Source organism: Phascolarctos cinereus, unplaced genomic scaffold (assembly GCF_003287225.1).
Source record: "Phascolarctos cinereus isolate Bilbo 61053 unplaced genomic scaffold, phaCin_HiC Scaffold_5;HRSCAF=322, whole genome shotgun sequence".
NCBI classification, from domain to species: domain Eukaryota; kingdom Metazoa; phylum Chordata; class Mammalia; order Diprotodontia; family Phascolarctidae; genus Phascolarctos; species Phascolarctos cinereus.
In genome coordinates this window covers 328,680,201-328,697,227 of record NW_027555958.1, presented here as the reverse complement: position 1 = coordinate 328,697,227, position 17,027 = coordinate 328,680,201, and the positions used below count along the sequence as shown (strand labels likewise).

Genomic DNA, 17,027 nt, shown 5'->3' with positions numbered 1-17,027 from the left:
GAAAGATAGGAATGCAGTCATCATAAGGGGTGGAATAAGCTTACATTATTCTAGTCTAGTCTTCTCAAAGGGAGTTTGCTGATAATGGAAGCTCTAACTGCCTCAGCATTCCCTAACAACCCTTCTCACAGGGGCTGGCGTGAAGGAGGGGCAACTGCCCCTCATCTCGATGAGGTCAATAGAAACCAACACAACTGGCGCACTCCCCTTAATCCCCTCAAGCCTCAATGGGGGCCAGTTGAGGCAAACACACAGATTCCTCCTCCCAAGCCTTGATGGGGGCTGATCAAGGCACACACAGCCTTTCAGCTTGCACATTCACCCCTATGAGGGTCCCAGTCACGGAGCAGTGCCCACTTGCTTTATAGGGCAACAGACAAAGAAGGCATATTGCCAGCAAATAGCCTCACAATTTTACCTCATTTCACCCCTATATCTATTGCGCAAGCATAATAGAAACTGCTTTGAACCATCATGATGAGAACTCATATCTAATACCTGGGAAGCAGAGATTGTTACATCTATGGATCCTGGGAAGAAAACTGTAAGAAAGAATAACAAAAAAGCCACTTTACACACACTAAAATTCACTTACACCTGGTTTTACAGATTGTTGGTGTAAGTGAGAAACCATACTGAGAATTAACTGGGGAGCATCCCTTCTGGGCCTAGAATCAGGAAGATCTGGATTCAAATCCATCATCAGACACTTACTAGTAACCTTAGGCAAGTCACTCAACCCTTTGCTTGCCTCAGTTTCCTCAACTGCAAAGTGGAAGTAACAATAGTACCTACTGCCTAGGGTTATGGTGAGGATGAAATATTTGTAAAAAGGACTTATCCCAGTACCTGGTACATAATAGGTGCTGTATAAATGCTTATTCCTTTCCCCATAAGGAACATCCTAAATTGTACCAGTCTGTTGTAGCTATTTTTTTTAAAGGAAATTGAAGGTTTTCCCCAGAAGAAGCAAAGCAGCCAATGAGGCTAAAAAGCACTAGGACTTTATTTGATGCATTTTAACTCACAGAGGGGAAGGTGCTTAACCATAGACATATGTAAGTAGTGAAGTAAGGGAAAGAGACGGGAGGAAGGGTGACTCTATATTACCTTCACCTGACAGACAAAGCTATTGCTTTTTCACCTGAAGGGTAGACTGTAATCTTCAGCTTAATCAGCAGGGAAAAGGGAAAGAAAAGATGAGAAACCCTCACTTTGAGAGGATCCTTAGACCACTAGAAGATAAGGAAGGGGTCTGGGGGTGGGAAGCTCCCTCCTCACCTAGCATCCAGGTTAGACCAAAATCTCATGCCTTCTCCACTTTGGGGCTGGCATACCCTTCATTGGCCCACACAGTAAGGCTGTTGCCCAATAGAGATGAAGGCTAGGGGTTTTGTGGTAAGGGGCAGGGGTCTCCCTCAGGCAAGTCTGACTAGCTGTTTGTCACACCTCTGATGTCACAGGAAGGTAGTTTTGAACTAATACCTATTGTGTATCAGTCACTGTGCCAAGTGTTTTTAAAAAATATTATCTCATTTGCTCTTCACAACAACCTGAGAGGTAGGTGCTTTTATTATCCCATTTCTTACAGTTGAGGAAACTGAAGCAAATAGAGGTTAAGTGACTTGCCTAAGGTCACATAGCTAATGAGTGTCTGAGGCTGGATCTGAACTTAGGTCTTTCTGAATCCCGGCCCAGCGCTCTAACCTTTGGGCTCTCTAGCTGCCTAAGAAGGCATAAATTAACTAGCTAAGGGAAAATTTCCAACCAGGAAGAGTCCAGATAGGTACAGTTTTAGACAAAGAACAGGGACTGGGTGGGATAAGAGGCAAGACTTGGGAATAGAGGGTGGAGGAGAGAAGGTAGCCAGAATAGAGACAAACTATTTCAAGAAAGGCCAAGCTCAGAAAACTTGAGGATTTTTGGATTACTATATAAAATGTAAGGAAAAACACATGCCACTGTCCAGAACTGTTCTTTTTCTCAAAAGTATAAAAACTAGGGGCTGCTAGGTTGCCCAGTGGATAGAGCACTAGCACCAGAGCACTGTAGTCAGGAAGACCTGAGTTCAAATCTGGCCTCAGATACCTGACACCTACTAGCTATGTGACCCTGGGCAAGTCACCTGACCCCATTGCCTAGCCAAAAAAAAGTGTAAAGACTGGGAACTGTCGGCTTAAGTAAGAGTCAAGCAACAGCTACCTCATGTCCCATGGAAGTCTCTGATCCATCTTCCACTAGAGCAGGGGTGGGGAACCTATAGCCTTGAGGTCACATGTGGCCTTCTAGGTCCTCAAGTACAGCCCTTTGACTGAATCCAAATTTGTTCCATGAAGTTTGGATTCAGTCAAAGGGCTGCACTTGAGGACCTAGAAGGCCACATGTGGCCTTAAGGCCAAAGGTTCCTCACCCCTACTCTAGAGAGTGGGTGTTGATTGGGAAAGAAGAATAAAAGCCCTTAGAACAAGGTTCTACCATCATCTGTTTCAACCTGAGAAGGTTAGATTAGTGGGAGAAGCAGCAGGAAAGCTTCTGTTTTGTTATTCAGTTGTGTCCCACTCTTTGTAACCCCATGGACCATACTCTCCATGGGATTTTCTTGGTAAAGATACTGGAGTGGTTTGCTATTTCCTTCTCCCTTGAATTAAGGCAAACAGAGGTTAAGTGACTCAAGGTCACATAGCTATTAAGTGTCTCAGGTCAAATTTGAACTCAGGTCTTCCTGACTCAAGGCCTAGCACTCTACCCACTGAGCCATCTAGATGCCAGGCTTTGTTTAACTTCCTGCATTCTCTTCTCCAGCTGTTACCCTGAGGAATACAGTTCTTCCTCCAAACATACTTTACTACCTCTCAAGAGATAAGTCTCAGAAGGAGACAGAATATTCCAGCCAGGCAATGCTCTTAGCTTTAAGTTCGATTAGTTTGGTCATGGGCTATTCTAATCAATTAGCTACTTGCTCTGGCTCTAACTTTGATTTGGTTCAGAGACTGTAGTGTATCTTCTTTTGTCCTTCTTCTTATAACTACCTTTTTTTAAAAAATAAGTTTGATGTTTAATTAAAAACTGAATATTGATAATCGACATACCCAATTGAACTTGCTTGTAACTAGTTATATTTAAATGAAGTAATTTCAGTGAATGAGAAGCAGTGTGGCATACCAGAGAACACACCCCAGGGTACTGGGATAGAGAGCTGGTCTTGAAGCCAGGACACCTCAGGTTCAAGTCCTTCCTCTGACACATTGGCCGTGTGATCCTGAGAAAATCATTTAGCATTTCAATGCTATGGTGCTAATTCTCCCTAAGACCATAAGTTACAAAGAAGGTGTTGACCTGCATTAGTAGATGAAATTTCTTTATCCAAAATTTCCCGGTATCAATGAAACCACCATCTGTCTGTCTGTCTGTCCATACACATAGGTGAAATAAATACTGATTATACATATATACATATATATGTGTTTATGCACATACACATATGCATAGCCTTATGGATAAAGGGATAGCCTAAAAGTTAGGAAAGACCTGGGTTCAAGTCTAGCTCTGAGGAAATCACTTAACTTCTCAGGAAATTTTCTAACACTGTAAGTTGCAGAGAGGGTACCTACCTTCATTAGTAGAGGGAATTTTTAAATACCAAATTAAATCACAGATCTACCTATTCCTAATTTCTTTTCTTCTTTTGGTGAGGCAACTGGGGTTAAGTGACTTGCCTGGTCACATAGCTAGTAAGTATCATGTGTCTGAGGTCAAATTTGAACTCAGGTCCTCCTGACTCCAGGGCCAGTGCTGTCTCCACTTCGCCACCTACCTGCATCTCCCCACCCCTTCCTAATTTCAATGTATTTGTAGAGAGGGAAGTCAGTCAACAAATATTTATTCAATGCCAACTGTGTGCCAGGCACTGTATTAAGAGCTGGGGATACAAATACAAAAAAAAACAACAACAAAGTCCTTACCCTTGAGGAGCTTACAGTCTAATAGGGGAAGACAACATACAAAAGGAGGGGTCAGAAAATGAGACCAGACTATAGCTACTGGTATGGAATAAAGGTCAATAGTCTGCCAGAAATTTCCAACATTGCTATTTTGCATAGAATTGGGGCTTCTGGAATAACCTTAAAACAATTTCTTTACCAATGTCCTTTGGTCCTTTTTCCATTGGAAGAAGTGGAGCTTTGGAGGAGAGGATGTGATGAATTCTAAGAAGCCAAAATGGGTTTCTGATTATAAGCTGGGAGAGAATAGAGAAGAGTTCTGAGAATAGGTCAAAGGGCAGATCTGAGCTTAGCCTAAGCTTCTATCTTCTGTCCTCCCCTGCTGATGGGAAAGAGCTAATCCTTAGCCATTGATTGAGAAGACTGAAGAAAGCTTCATAGCGGTTGTTTGAGAGTGCTGTGGACAGGACTAAAGCCAAGTTTCATAGCTATTAGTAAAGAACACCAATGGGCCACCATTTAAGTACAAGCCCTTACCACCCCTCAGTTAGACTAACTGACATATCTATGTCGTTTCTCTCCTCTAATCCATTTTCTATACAGTTACCAAAGTGAGTTTCCTTAAGTTGAATTCTGACCTTCTCCTGCTCGATAGACTGTAGTGGCTCCCTATTATCTCTATATTATTGCATGCCATGCTATGCACAACTCCTTTTGTGTAATTTTTCTCTTTGCAACCCTGGGGCTTTAACTTGGTACCTGGCACATAGTCGGTGTTTAATAAATCCTTGTTGATTGAGTAAGTACTGACTGAATAGAACTATAGTACTCAGTGACTAAAAAAAGTCAGCCATCCTTAAAAATAGTGGGGTAATAATGAATGAATAAAACAGTTCACCAATGCTCTAAAATCTGCAAAACACATTCCTTATAACAATTATATAAAGTAGATGGCATAAATATTTCTATCTATTTTACATATGGGGAAACTGAGTCACAGAGCAGGGAAATGATTTATGCAGGGCTACACAGCTTTGCAAGGGACTTGAATCCAGGTCTTCTAACCCCAAGACCCTTGTTCTTTTCACTACATTCTAGGGACCCCTCCACATTGCCTGCCAAATAAGATAACTATAATAATGGCTATGTTAATTAAGAGGCAAAAGAAATCACTGTAGGCTAAGGTGGTCAGAATGGACTTTATGGAATAGGTGGGATATGACTAGGCTTTTGAAGAAGAGTAAGGAGAAACTTGGGTTGAAATCAGGACAAAAGATCTGGTCCTGAAAGAGATTGTTTCTCCAATTCAGAGGCAGGGGAGGGGGAAGCCAGGCTTTTTGGGGCGGACAGAGGAAGTTAGGGAACTTGCCCAGGGGTGGGATCATTTCCCTTTTACCAGACCCACTGGCCAATTGCTTTCTGTCTTTCTGTTCCTCTTGACTGGCCATCTCCTCTTTAGTATGTCTACAACTCCTGAGGCATTGCATCCTGGAGCCAGATCCTAGGGCACTGCCAGGATGAAGGTCCTTCCTTGGCTCTTCCTCCTTATGCTTATCCACCCCCAGGAAGGTAAGTGAGCATGACCCATTCTTGCTCCCCTGTGCCCCATCTCCCTTTCCCCTTCTCTAAGGCTTCAGTGTAGTTGGGAGGAGGAAGTTGCTAGCCCCATGGAGAATTCAGCCCTTCAAGGCCCTTTCTCTTGGCTCCAGCTGCACTCAAGGACAGTTGTTCTCTGTGTGTCCTTTTTGCCTCTTTCCGTTAGTCTCTGAGGCTATCTTACCGCCTAGGAGAATTATAAGGCAGGTGTGAATGGGTGGAGAGAGCTAGAGGTATAGGAAGAGGAGTAAAAACCTTGAGTAAAACCAGAAGGAAAAACAGCCGCTACATGATGTTAGAGCTGGAAGGACCCTTGAAAAGCCTCAAGTGGGGTCCAATCCACTCATTTCTATAAATGGGAAAAGCCTGACCTCTAGAATGATGCCCAACTCCTTGGGTTTCAAAGATAGTGGTATTAACAAACAGGTGGCATCCTCAAACCAGGATTTTTTTCTGACTGAGCTGCCTCAGCCTTATACAGGACCTGGAAGTATGAAGGAGAGGTGAGTTCTCACTAGGTGCAGCACTCCTTTGGCACCCTGCTTGACACTTTTTACTGGTTAATAGCTACTTCATACAGAAAGACCTCTTACCAATCCTGGAGACCATGCCTCTTTTTTTTTTAATCATAAAAGATTATGAGCATCAAGGCAGATAAAGTATCTGGGAAATGCTACAGTTCTTTGAAAATCCAGATAAGAGGTCATCAAGAATTTGGACTGAACTTATTAGCACCTCACTGCATAATAATCAATTAGCATCTATTTATTAATCAGTTACTATGCTCTAGGCTCTGCAGGAACAGAAGACCCTGTTCTCAAAGGGCTTACATGTGGGTTCGTGTGTGCATATATGTATATATACACACATGTGCATATATACATGTATATATGCGCGTGTGCATATATATCTAGATACACATACCTATACATATATGTAAATTTATACATACACATTGTATATATGTGTCTATATATATACAAGCAAGCATGCATACATACATATATATGTATATATATATATATATACACACACACACACACACACACACACACACACACACATACATTTTAATCAATACTTAGAAACTCTTAGGATGACAGAACTGATAGGAACCATAAGACATAGACTATAGAATGTCAAAGCCAAAAGGGATTCTCAGAGAAGATCCTTTGGAATTTATTAGAAGAATCCTTTAGATTGTAAGCTCCTTGAGGAGGGCAGGGATTATCTTTTTATTAATCATATCCCCAGCACTTAGCACAGTGCCTGGCACATAGTAAATGTTTAATAAATGTTGATTGGATTAGGTTGGATCTCATCCTAGGGAGCCTGTTGGCCTTAGGCTGAGAACTTCAGCTGAGCCAGAATGGGGTCAGGTTGGTGCTTCAAGGACAGAGGGTTAGACTTGGAGTCAGGAAGACCTGGGTTCAAATCCTGCCTCTGGCACTTACTAGATGTATGACCCTAGGCAAGTCACTTAACCTTTCTCAGCCCCAATTTTCTTTTTTTTTCTTTTTTTGTGTGAGGCAATTGGGATTAAGTGACTTGCCCAAGGTCACACAGCTAGTACATGTCAAGTGTTTGGTCTGAGGTCGGATTTGAATTCAGGTCCTCCTGACTTCAAGGCCAGTGCTCTATCCATTGTGCCACCTAGCTGCCCCCAGCCCCAATTTTCTTACTGTAAAATGGGGATGATAATATCTGTATTGCTTGCTTCACAGAGTTGTTATGGGTTTAAATGAAAAAGTATGTGTAAAGCACTTTGCAAAATTTGAAGTGCTATTATGTTCATCAGGAAAAGGACAATCTGGAGAGGACCCTGATACAGAAGAACTCACGGCAGTCCTAGGAGAGTCAATCATTCTCCCCATGAACATCCCAGAAGGTGAACGATTTGAGAAAATTATTTGGATTTTCCGATCACCTCTTGCCAGCATTAAAGAAGGAGCCGCAAGAGAGCCCACCATCACTGTATCTGACCCTCGCTACAAGGTCCTAGTGAATAGCTCTGACAAGATCTACTCCCTGAAGATCAGCAACCTGAGCAGGGAGGATGAGGGAACTTACAGAGCAGATATATTCACTGAAGATCCTTTGGGCACCATCACTAGGAAGTTCACCCTACGCATTTACCGTGAGTCTGCTGGGCAGGGCACCTGATGGCTGGTTTCTCTAATGTTTGTTCAAGGAGCTGTGTCTGGGAGGGCGACAGAAGGCGCCTCTGGTGATCCTGTCCTTCACCTTCCCTTTACCTGGGCTACCTGTGGCTGATCCCCAACCAGCTGGGGTTGCTGGTTCCAAGGTTCCCATTGAAGATCAAGGAAACATCCAAAGTCTCGGCCCCAGCTCCATGAGAGTGGTAGGCAGGGGCCCCTAGACCTATAGGCACAAGTTTAGGATAACTGATCTGGGAGAGACCTTGAGGCCAGGTATAGGCCCTAAATTTTACAAATAAGGAAACAGGCTCAGAGAAGGTTGTGATGTGTCCAAAGTTACAGAGACCACGGAATTACACAGTTGTTAAGTGGCCAAGCCCAATACTGAACACAGGTATGCCACCAAATCCATCCCTCTAATATGCCATAGTGACAGGAGCTGAAAACCTCATTGCTCAGGAGAGGTCTTTGTGAATGAATGGAAGATACCCCAAAGTTTGTGCCTCCCACCCTCTGAAGACTACAGCCCCTTTGTTTTGTTACAAATGAAACCTCCCTTACCCATCCTTTTCCTTCTTTGACCATCCTGATAAAAGGGAGGCAACCTTGTTACCTGGGCACAGAATAGGTAGGGGTCAGCTCCACAGCAATGTTGAGAAGGCCTTTCCTTCAGCACTTCCCTAAGTATCTCTCACTGACTAAAATTCCACTACTAGAGGTTCACTCCTTTGGATTTATCCTAAAATACCTTAAATCTTATCGGTTAACACCTTATAGAGATCTGGAGGAATGGGGAGGAAGGGAGGGAGTGGTTGTTGAGTTGTTAAGAGGGGCAAAAAAGGGGTAGTAGGTGCTCAGCACAAACAATGGGGTTTTTTTTGGGGCAATTGGGGTTAAGTGACTTGCCCAGGGTCACATAGCTAGTAAGTGTCAAGTGTTTGGTCTGAGGCCAGATTTGAACTCAGGTCCTCCTGACTTCAGGGCTGGTGCTCTATTCACTGTGCCACCTAGCTGCCCCAAATTGGGAAGAATTTAAAGAAAAATAAGAATATAATAGAACATAGATAATGTTAATATGTTTTCTAGATCAATACGCAGCCTGCAGGGATCTTTATGTACAGTTCAGCCTTTCTTTCTGAGTTTTACTCCACTGATCTTATCCAGTCATGTTACAGATGAGGAAACTGAGGCTCATAAGGAGAAGTGACTTATCCAAGGTCACACAGAGAATAAATGGCAGACCTAAAATTGGAACTGAGGTTTGAGAGCTCTCTGATTCCAGAGTTCTCTAATATTCTTTCTGAAGCGCCAAGAATAGGTATTAATTCTTGATTCCCAGGGTCTTCATACTCTCTTTCAGGACGACTTCCAAAGCCTAAAGTCACCATATACTTGGAGATCTCAGAAGAGTCCGCGTGCAATATCACTTTAAAATGTCACGTGAATGGGAGTGGAGATGATGAGGAGTATGCCTGGATGCCCCTGGGAGCAAGGACTGTTGTGTCAGGTGGGGGCTCTGTCCTCCACCTCTCCTGGAAGCCTGGAGACAGCGACTTCACGTCTACTTGCATAGTGAGAAACCCTGTCAGCATCAATTCCCACTCTCTCCAAGCCGGGCAGTTCTGCATAGGTAACTGTCTCTGTTGCCACCTTCCTAGAGGCCTTAGAAAATGCCCTGAGCAGTTCTGGGGATTGGGCTTCAGAAGGAATGTGCCACCCTCACTCCTAGTTTTGTTCTTTCAGCAGTACCTTCTCTCAGGTGAAGACTGTTTGAAACAGACCTCCAAACCCTCCTGGGAGAAGCTAAGCCCTCCTCTCCCAACCCTCCACAGTAAAGGGGAGCACCTTCCTCTCCACCTATTCCCCTATTCTGACCCAAATCCCAACTTTCAAGCATCCTTTCCCCTTCTCTCACTTAATGTCCAGAGATATGCCTCCAGCTGCTTCTCTCCCCAGATCTCCCAGGTTTCTTACTTCTCTGGAGACCCACCATCTGTCCTAGGGATTCTCCAATTCCCTTCTCAGTGGAATTCTGGCTTTAGTTCAGCTTCCAGTTTTCTGGGGAGGGAGTCAGTTGAGTTCAGAAATTCCCAGGAAAGAGATATCAGCTGGTTCCAGACTGAAAGTTTCCCTCCCCCACTCTGGGATTTGAGGGATGTTTCTGCCCCATTTGTGAGCTGCTCCAGCTGCTCCAAAGTCTTTCCCTCTTCATTTTCCCCATTTGGCTTGGGAGGCCAAAATCCTTCTCTGAATGTAGAGGATCACATTCCCTTGGGAGGTACCCTCCCCACACTACTCCTTTGTTCCCCTACTAACTGGTTCTTCTCTCTCTTTTCCCTATTCTAGGCTCCAGAATTTCATCTTCAAGATCATGTTCCCCCCTGGCAAAAGGACTTTTCATCTTGTTACTCTTAGGGATCTTAGCAGTTGGGATTATTGTAATTGGCATTTTCACAAAAAATAAAAAGACAATCACAAGAATTCACAGGGGGATGAAGCTGAGGAGGAATGTGAAACGAGGAAAAAATGCAGTCAGAGAAGTTTCCATTACCCAGCCAAATCTCTGAATGATCGACTGGCTCAGGGCCTGAGCCCTGGGTGGGGAGGCTCATCCTACCCCCTTCCCTTGCTATGTCTTTCCTCTTTGGGTGCCTCCTTGGGAATACTTTCTCAGGTACTTTTCTCTCTCTCAAAGACTTTAGGAGAGCTATCAGACAAGAACTCCAAAGGTTCTTGCTATTTGAGGAAAGAGGGTCAGGCAATAAAGTCAAATCAAGTGAAAATTACCAAAACTGCTCTTTCCTCCCCACCTCTCTACCTTTAAAAATTCTTTGTTATAGAGGTGGCATTCTGGGTGAGGGAGGGAGAGGGAGATATTGGAAAATGTAAGTGATGCCCCAAATAAAAGAGAACAACAGAGCAATTTTTTAAAAAAAAAGTAAAAAAAATTTCAGAGTTTTTCCTTGAGCCTGTCAATCTATCCTCTGCCCTCTGGTGGGGCTGGACTTCATTGAAAACTATTTCCCTATTCTATCCAGATCTCTCTTCCTTCTTGCAACATTTCCTTCCCAGGCTGGCTAGGCCAATTTTCCAATCTGGGAGAAGAAGTAAATCTGGCAAATTAATTTACATTAAGAGTTAGTGGCTTAATGTGCTAATTCTCCCAAGAGAATTTACCTTTAAAAAGATAACAGGGAATAATTTGGAACCTAGGGCAAGGAAATCTTTAAGAGAAGAATTTTGGCCTGGGGAAGGATGGGAACCTGAAAAGGGAAGATAGAGTCTTCCTGGAGTTACAGTCTTTTTGCCTCTTCGACTCCAGAAATCTTTCAACTCTAGCAGATGAGCCCACTTAACCTCTATCCTTGGGTTCATCCCTTCTTCCAGTCTGGGGACAATTCAACCTGTGGGAAATCCTCAGGCAAGAAGGGACCAGCAATATTCCCCCCACCCCATCCTCTTCTTCATCTGCCCAAGCTTCCTTAACTCTGCCCAGTATTATTATGACTTGAACCAGCTGTTACCACCTCTCTTAGCTTCTTGAGACCCTTTGATCTTCCTTATCTTGGCCCAAGTATGGACAAATCTCTTTTCCCACTAGTACAGCTGAGGCAAAGATGAATTATTCAAATGACACCTTTATTTGGAAGTTGAGCAAAAAATAACCCAAATCCAAAAAGACCTGATCATGTCAGTCCCCTTCTTAAATACTTTTTAATGGTTCCCCTTTACCTATCAAGGTATTATGGGAATTTGTGATTTCATTATTCAGGACTCAAAGCCATTCCTCCTGCAATTTTTGGTTAACTAAAAGTCTGTTTTAATATTAACCTCACCAGTACAAAATCTTTTGCTTGGGATATAAAAATTTACTAAGAGCCTTAAGTTTTCCTTAGATAAGAAGCCCGAGGAAGAATCTCAACTGTCCCTGACTCCTCTGTGCCATTCTTCTCAAGCAGCCTATTTTAAATCTTCTAAATGTAGTTTAATCTGTAACCTGATTTAGTTTCTCTATAGAGTTTGTTTGACTTGCTTTGTTTCCTTAGTGGATGTGTGAGATTATACTGTTTAAGATTGTTCAACTTTTGTAACTCTGAAGAAAGTATTGGATTCTCTTAACTCTTACGGCCTAAGATGAATGTGCAAGATTGCAATATGTAAAAGAATTCTTTCTCTGTCGCTCTGATATAATTTTTCCTACGAGAGAACTCATAAGAATCCTAATCAGGGTTCAGGTGAACCTGTGCTTGAGCATAATAAAACCTAGGTTTTTACTTCCATAATTTCTGCATTGTGGTAAATATATTGGCAGCAGTTACCTAGCACATGAACTCAGGAGATATTTCTCCCATAACAAAGAGCTAGGAATGGGCCCTGTAATTTCATTGATACAAAAAGTATTTCTGATGAGGAAACTCCCCCTACTTATGTAGATTGGCACCTCCTTTGTAACTTTTAGCCTATTCTCTAGGCCCTAGAACATGGAGGGGATAAATGATTTAACTGAGAGGCATCATGATGTAGTGGGACTTAAGAGTCAGGAGGACCGGTTCTTGAAACTTATTCCAGATATTTAAGTAGCTATGTGACCCTGGGAAAAGTCACTCCATCCCTGGGCCTCAGTTTCTTCATCTGTAACATGAGAGAGGTAGACTTGATCACTTCCACGATCCCTTTTAGCTTAGTCTCTATGACTTTCCCAAGGCCATAGAATTAGACCTTAGGAGCATTACACCCTGAATCTTCCTGATTTTAATGCCAGGTCTCTATCTATGCTATTTCCATGGATATACTGGAGACAGCTCTAAGGGCTTGTTAAATTCTCAGTATAAGCATTTACACCTTGGAAATCTGCAAATACTTTGAATCAAGGCTTGATTTATTGTTTTGTTGATTCTTTAGACTTAATTGGATTTCAATCTAACTGCCCAACTTTATTTTATTCATTTTCCATTTGTGTACCATATGTTCAAATATACTAGATTATTTCTGTGTCCCCAGCTGTATCCTGCCCTCCTCCCTGTGACTGTTTCTACTATTCTCTTTTGATTAGCAAGGACTGTTCCCCAACTCATCTCTATTGAAATGCCTCACTTCCATCAATTCAGATATCATCCCTCCAAGAAGACCACATATGTGAATGTTCTATACAATTCAATTTAATAAACATTTATTGAGCAACTATTATGTGCAAGATTGTTTCATTGACATCCTTGAGATAGCTTGAGAGTCCCACTGGCATCTTGTAATGTCAAGAAGAATCAAGGAAGGCCTCTAGCTTGTTAGGCGGACCCCTTGTGATGAATGTATAGGAAGAAATCAATGAGTTGCACATGATGGACAGACATGGATGGGTGATGGGCTATATCATTAGCAGGAATATCCAAATTGATGAGATCATTGATACCTTTGAGCACTGAGATTTTTAAATGTGCAAGGCACCATGGAAGTTGCTGGGGATATAAAAATGAGAACCCAGTTCCTGCCCTTGAAGAATTAACATCTCTTTTAGGAAGACATGACATGTACACAGATAAGTATGATACAGGGTAGACTGTGAGGTAATCAAAAGAGAAATCCAAAATATTCTAGGAATATTTAAGGAGAGGGAATATTATTTTAGCTGGTGGGGGGGTGTGGAAGGGTGGGATAGGATCAGGGAGGACTTTACAGATAGGATGGCATTTGAGCTAAGCCTTGAAGAAAAGGGAAGGCTTTTGACAAGGTGGAAATCAGGGAATGCATTCCAGTCACAGAGATGGCCCCAGCAAAAGCATGAAGGTGAGAAAAGGTCCACACTGGACTGTAAGTTCCTTGAAATGAAGCCTATGTCCCATCTGGGTATCCTCAGCATTTAGTAAAGAAGGTTACACACAGTAGAAAGTTAATAAATGTTGGTTGAGTTGAATTTGATGAAAAGAAAAAAGGAAATTCAAAGGCACAGAAGCAAACAAATGTAAAGAGGACAGACTCCTGAATAGTATATAGTTATATATTGGCTAGGTTCACCTGTTTTGTCGGGAATCCAGGCCTTTTCCTATTCTTTACCTCAGCAGACCTCTCTTGTTTGCCTGAAGCATCTTCACTAGCCAGCTGCTAAGACTGATTCCATATATGCTCAGGCCTTGGCTCTGGTGCTGCCTGGCATGAAGATATGACAGGAATGGTTAAACATTGCATAGTGCAGCATGGCCCTAAGCAAACGACACTGGCCAAGGTATAGTCTTGATCATTGCTTGTACTCCCTTATGTTACTGACCTAGAGAGATGTGGATTAGATTACAGTACAGTTAAATAAACTTGGCATTGGCTGAATGTCCAGTTCTGTGATTATGGACTGATTTCAACTGTGACATCATGATGACAGAAGCAAAGAATGAAAGATCCTGCCTTTCCTATTTTTTGAGGATATATATGTATATATTTATGTGTGTATATGTATATATACTATATATTTGTGTGTATATACATATATACACACATACATATACATATTATGTAAATTTGATTCAGTAGAGCAAAATATTGCCTTTAAGAGTAGGAAGAAAGGAAGGAAGGATTGGGAAGGCACTCTAATGGCAATGTAGAGAGAACAAGGGATAACTTATGTACAACCTTCAATGCTCCATTGGTATCTGCACAAAGGATCTAAGGGAAGGCTCCTACAACACTGGATGAACAACCTGATGAAGATTTTTTATAAAATACAACATACAGAATAAGCAAGATGAGAAAAAGATGGACAGGTTGCAATTGACACCATTGGAGGGAGTGCTCCCATTGATGAGATCATTGATCCATCAAAGTCAAGTCAGCCTAGAAGGAATTCTCTAGTGGACTGTACCAAGAATCTATCCTTGGCCTTTTGCTGTTCAATAGTTTTATGAGTGACTTGAATGTAATGTCTGCAAATAAGACTGACCTGAAAGGGGTAGTTAAAACACTGAATTCATGGGATTAATATTTGCAAAGATCTTGATGGGCTTGATTTAATAAGATGTCATTTATTGATGCCATTTGCCTTTACATCACAGTCACTTCAATTCCAACCTCTAGACTGAACCTTCCTTCGTGACAAAAAAAAAAAAGGGAAAATATTTGATACAGTGACCACATCTGACAATGAATACAATCTTCTGTCCTATTCATCCCCTGCCTGTCTTCTGTGAAGATCCCACTAAGATTAAATTTAATATGGATAAATATAAAACCTCATACTTGGCTTTTAAAAAATCAACTTTTTAAGTTCAGGATGGGAGAGAACTGGTCAAATAACAGTTTGTGTGAAAAAGATTTGAGAGTTTTAAAGAACTAGAAGGAAGAGTTGAGACTGAAAGTCATGATGAGGACAAGAACAGGTACAGAAACATGGTAGTACAGTTGGTTTTGGAGGTTTGAGGTTGAAATCCCACCTCTGTCACACTGCCTGAGTAGTCTTGGGACTACCTATCCCACTTCCTTTCTTAAATCATAGATTAAGGACTGGAAGGTACATTAGAGATCATCTATTCCAACCCTCTATTTTATTAATAAGTAAATTAAGACCAAAGGGGTTCAGTGATTTACCCAGGGCTTATCTTATGTTTCTCTTCCATTATTTTCTTCATTATGGTGTTAAGGTTTTTTTGTCCTGTCATATTCTTCTGGGAGACTGATGATCCTTAGGTTGTCCCTATAGGTAGCCATATGTTTTGCTTATGATTATATTTTCTTTTAATGTTCTCGTTCTTTGCTTGTCTTCTTCTAGGTTGTCTTTCATTTCTGTGTATTTGTATTTCCAATCTATTGTTCTCTCTTTCATTTTTTTGGTGAGGCTTGCCATGGAAGATTCAAGTTTTTCTGTTCTGCTCATTATTTTTTTGCTGTGGAAGACATAAATTCTTACTCCATAATTTTCAAGTCTACTTTCTTGCCAAGTGTTGGATCATTTTCCCTCATTTTGCAATATTTATTCATAGATGCTTGAAATAATTTATTAGATCTGAAGGCCAAATTTCCATTTGTTACTGTCTCTCCTGTTGACTTATCTGTTTATGTTCAAGGTCTTTGAGATTTCTTCTCCCTGGAATCTTTGGCACTTTCAGTCTTTTTCCTACTCCCTTAAGTTTCCTCTTTGCTCACTTCTGACTCCCTTCCATCTGATTGTGGTTTCTTTGTGGGTTAGTTCTCAAAGTGCCGCAACTTCATCCTATACTGGATGATTCACAGTTAACCAGCCTAGGTCTCTGCCCCAACTAACTTTTGGGTAGTCTGAATTGGTCCAACTGGCTGCTGTACTCATCCTGCAATGCTCCCCTTATACAGTGTGACCTGTCCCACTCCCTTTGTTTCTTATTTCTTGGCCCAGCACCAGCACTTCAGAGCCTGCTAACACTGGCAGTTCAGAGCTTTGCAGCTTTGGTTCTTCCAGGTTGCAATCCCCAGCAGGCTCTTGCTCCTGAAGGGCTGTGGCCAAGTTGGCTATCAGGGCCCCTCAAAAACTTCTGCAGACTGGAGTCAGGGTCTCCAAGGCACTGGAAAGAGGGAGGGGGACCAGAGTATTGGGGTAGGTTTTGATGTAAGCCTGTGTCATGCTTGGCTATGTTATTTCAGCTTCACTGTGAGTAACACAGGAGGTGAGGGAGAGGTGCTAAGTGAGCTCAGGATCAGTGAATGTTTGTTCCTGGCTTTGGGTTGTCTTTTTTTTTTTTAACCTTGTTTTGGATCTTGGTGTCCTAGACCACGGAAACAGCTGAAGTTGCTTCATCTTTAGGTCATAATTTCTGTTTTGGGGAAATTTGAGAGGTGGTGGAGACTGGGAAAAATGTCTTGTCTACCATGTTGTTGCTCATGTGACCAGGAACAGAATAGGAACCAAGCAATCCATTTTCCTTTCAGTCGTCAGTTAACATTGTAACATTGAAAGCTAAAGGGCAGTTGGGTCTAAATGACCGAAATAGAAACTTAAAGCAGAAGGCCTTCAGATGCAAAATAAACATTCTCTGCCCTAAAAAGGGTAAGAGGCTTAAATAAATAGCTCAGCTGCCTATGAAAAAGCCGATGAAACAAAGAACTTACCTCCAAGGCATAACTGGCCCTAGTCAGCTCTTCTATATCAGGTTCCCAAAGGAGTATGTATGGGAGGTGAAACTGACTAAATTGAAACTAATTGCCCTAAGGCAAGTGGAATGGGCTACTGAAGGTAAGGGCTTGTAAACCAAGAAGAATTGTCAAATAGGAAAGACAAGACTTTATCCTTTTTCTGCTTGGAGGCATCTATTTGATAGATACCTCAGCTTTGACAGCAAAGGGGCAGAGGCTTCTGCAGATTCTAAGTTGTTCTAAGGGTTGT

At 42.0% G+C, this 17,027-nt stretch overlaps 1 protein-coding gene across 1 annotated transcript; it reads left to right on the top strand.

Annotated features, from left to right (window-relative positions):
* The first annotated feature begins 5,356 nt into the window (after nucleotides 1-5,356).
* Nucleotides 5,357-12,878, top strand: SLAMF9 (SLAM family member 9). Its single transcript, XM_020979561.2, has 4 exons — nucleotides 5,357-5,510; nucleotides 7,336-7,674; nucleotides 9,057-9,326; nucleotides 10,043-12,878. Exons 1-4 carry the CDS (start codon nucleotides 5,459-5,461, stop codon nucleotides 10,261-10,263), a joined length of 882 nt encoding a protein of 293 aa, XP_020835220.1. The 5' UTR covers nucleotides 5,357-5,458; the 3' UTR covers nucleotides 10,264-12,878.
* The last annotated feature ends 4,149 nt before the right edge of the window (nucleotides 12,879-17,027 follow it).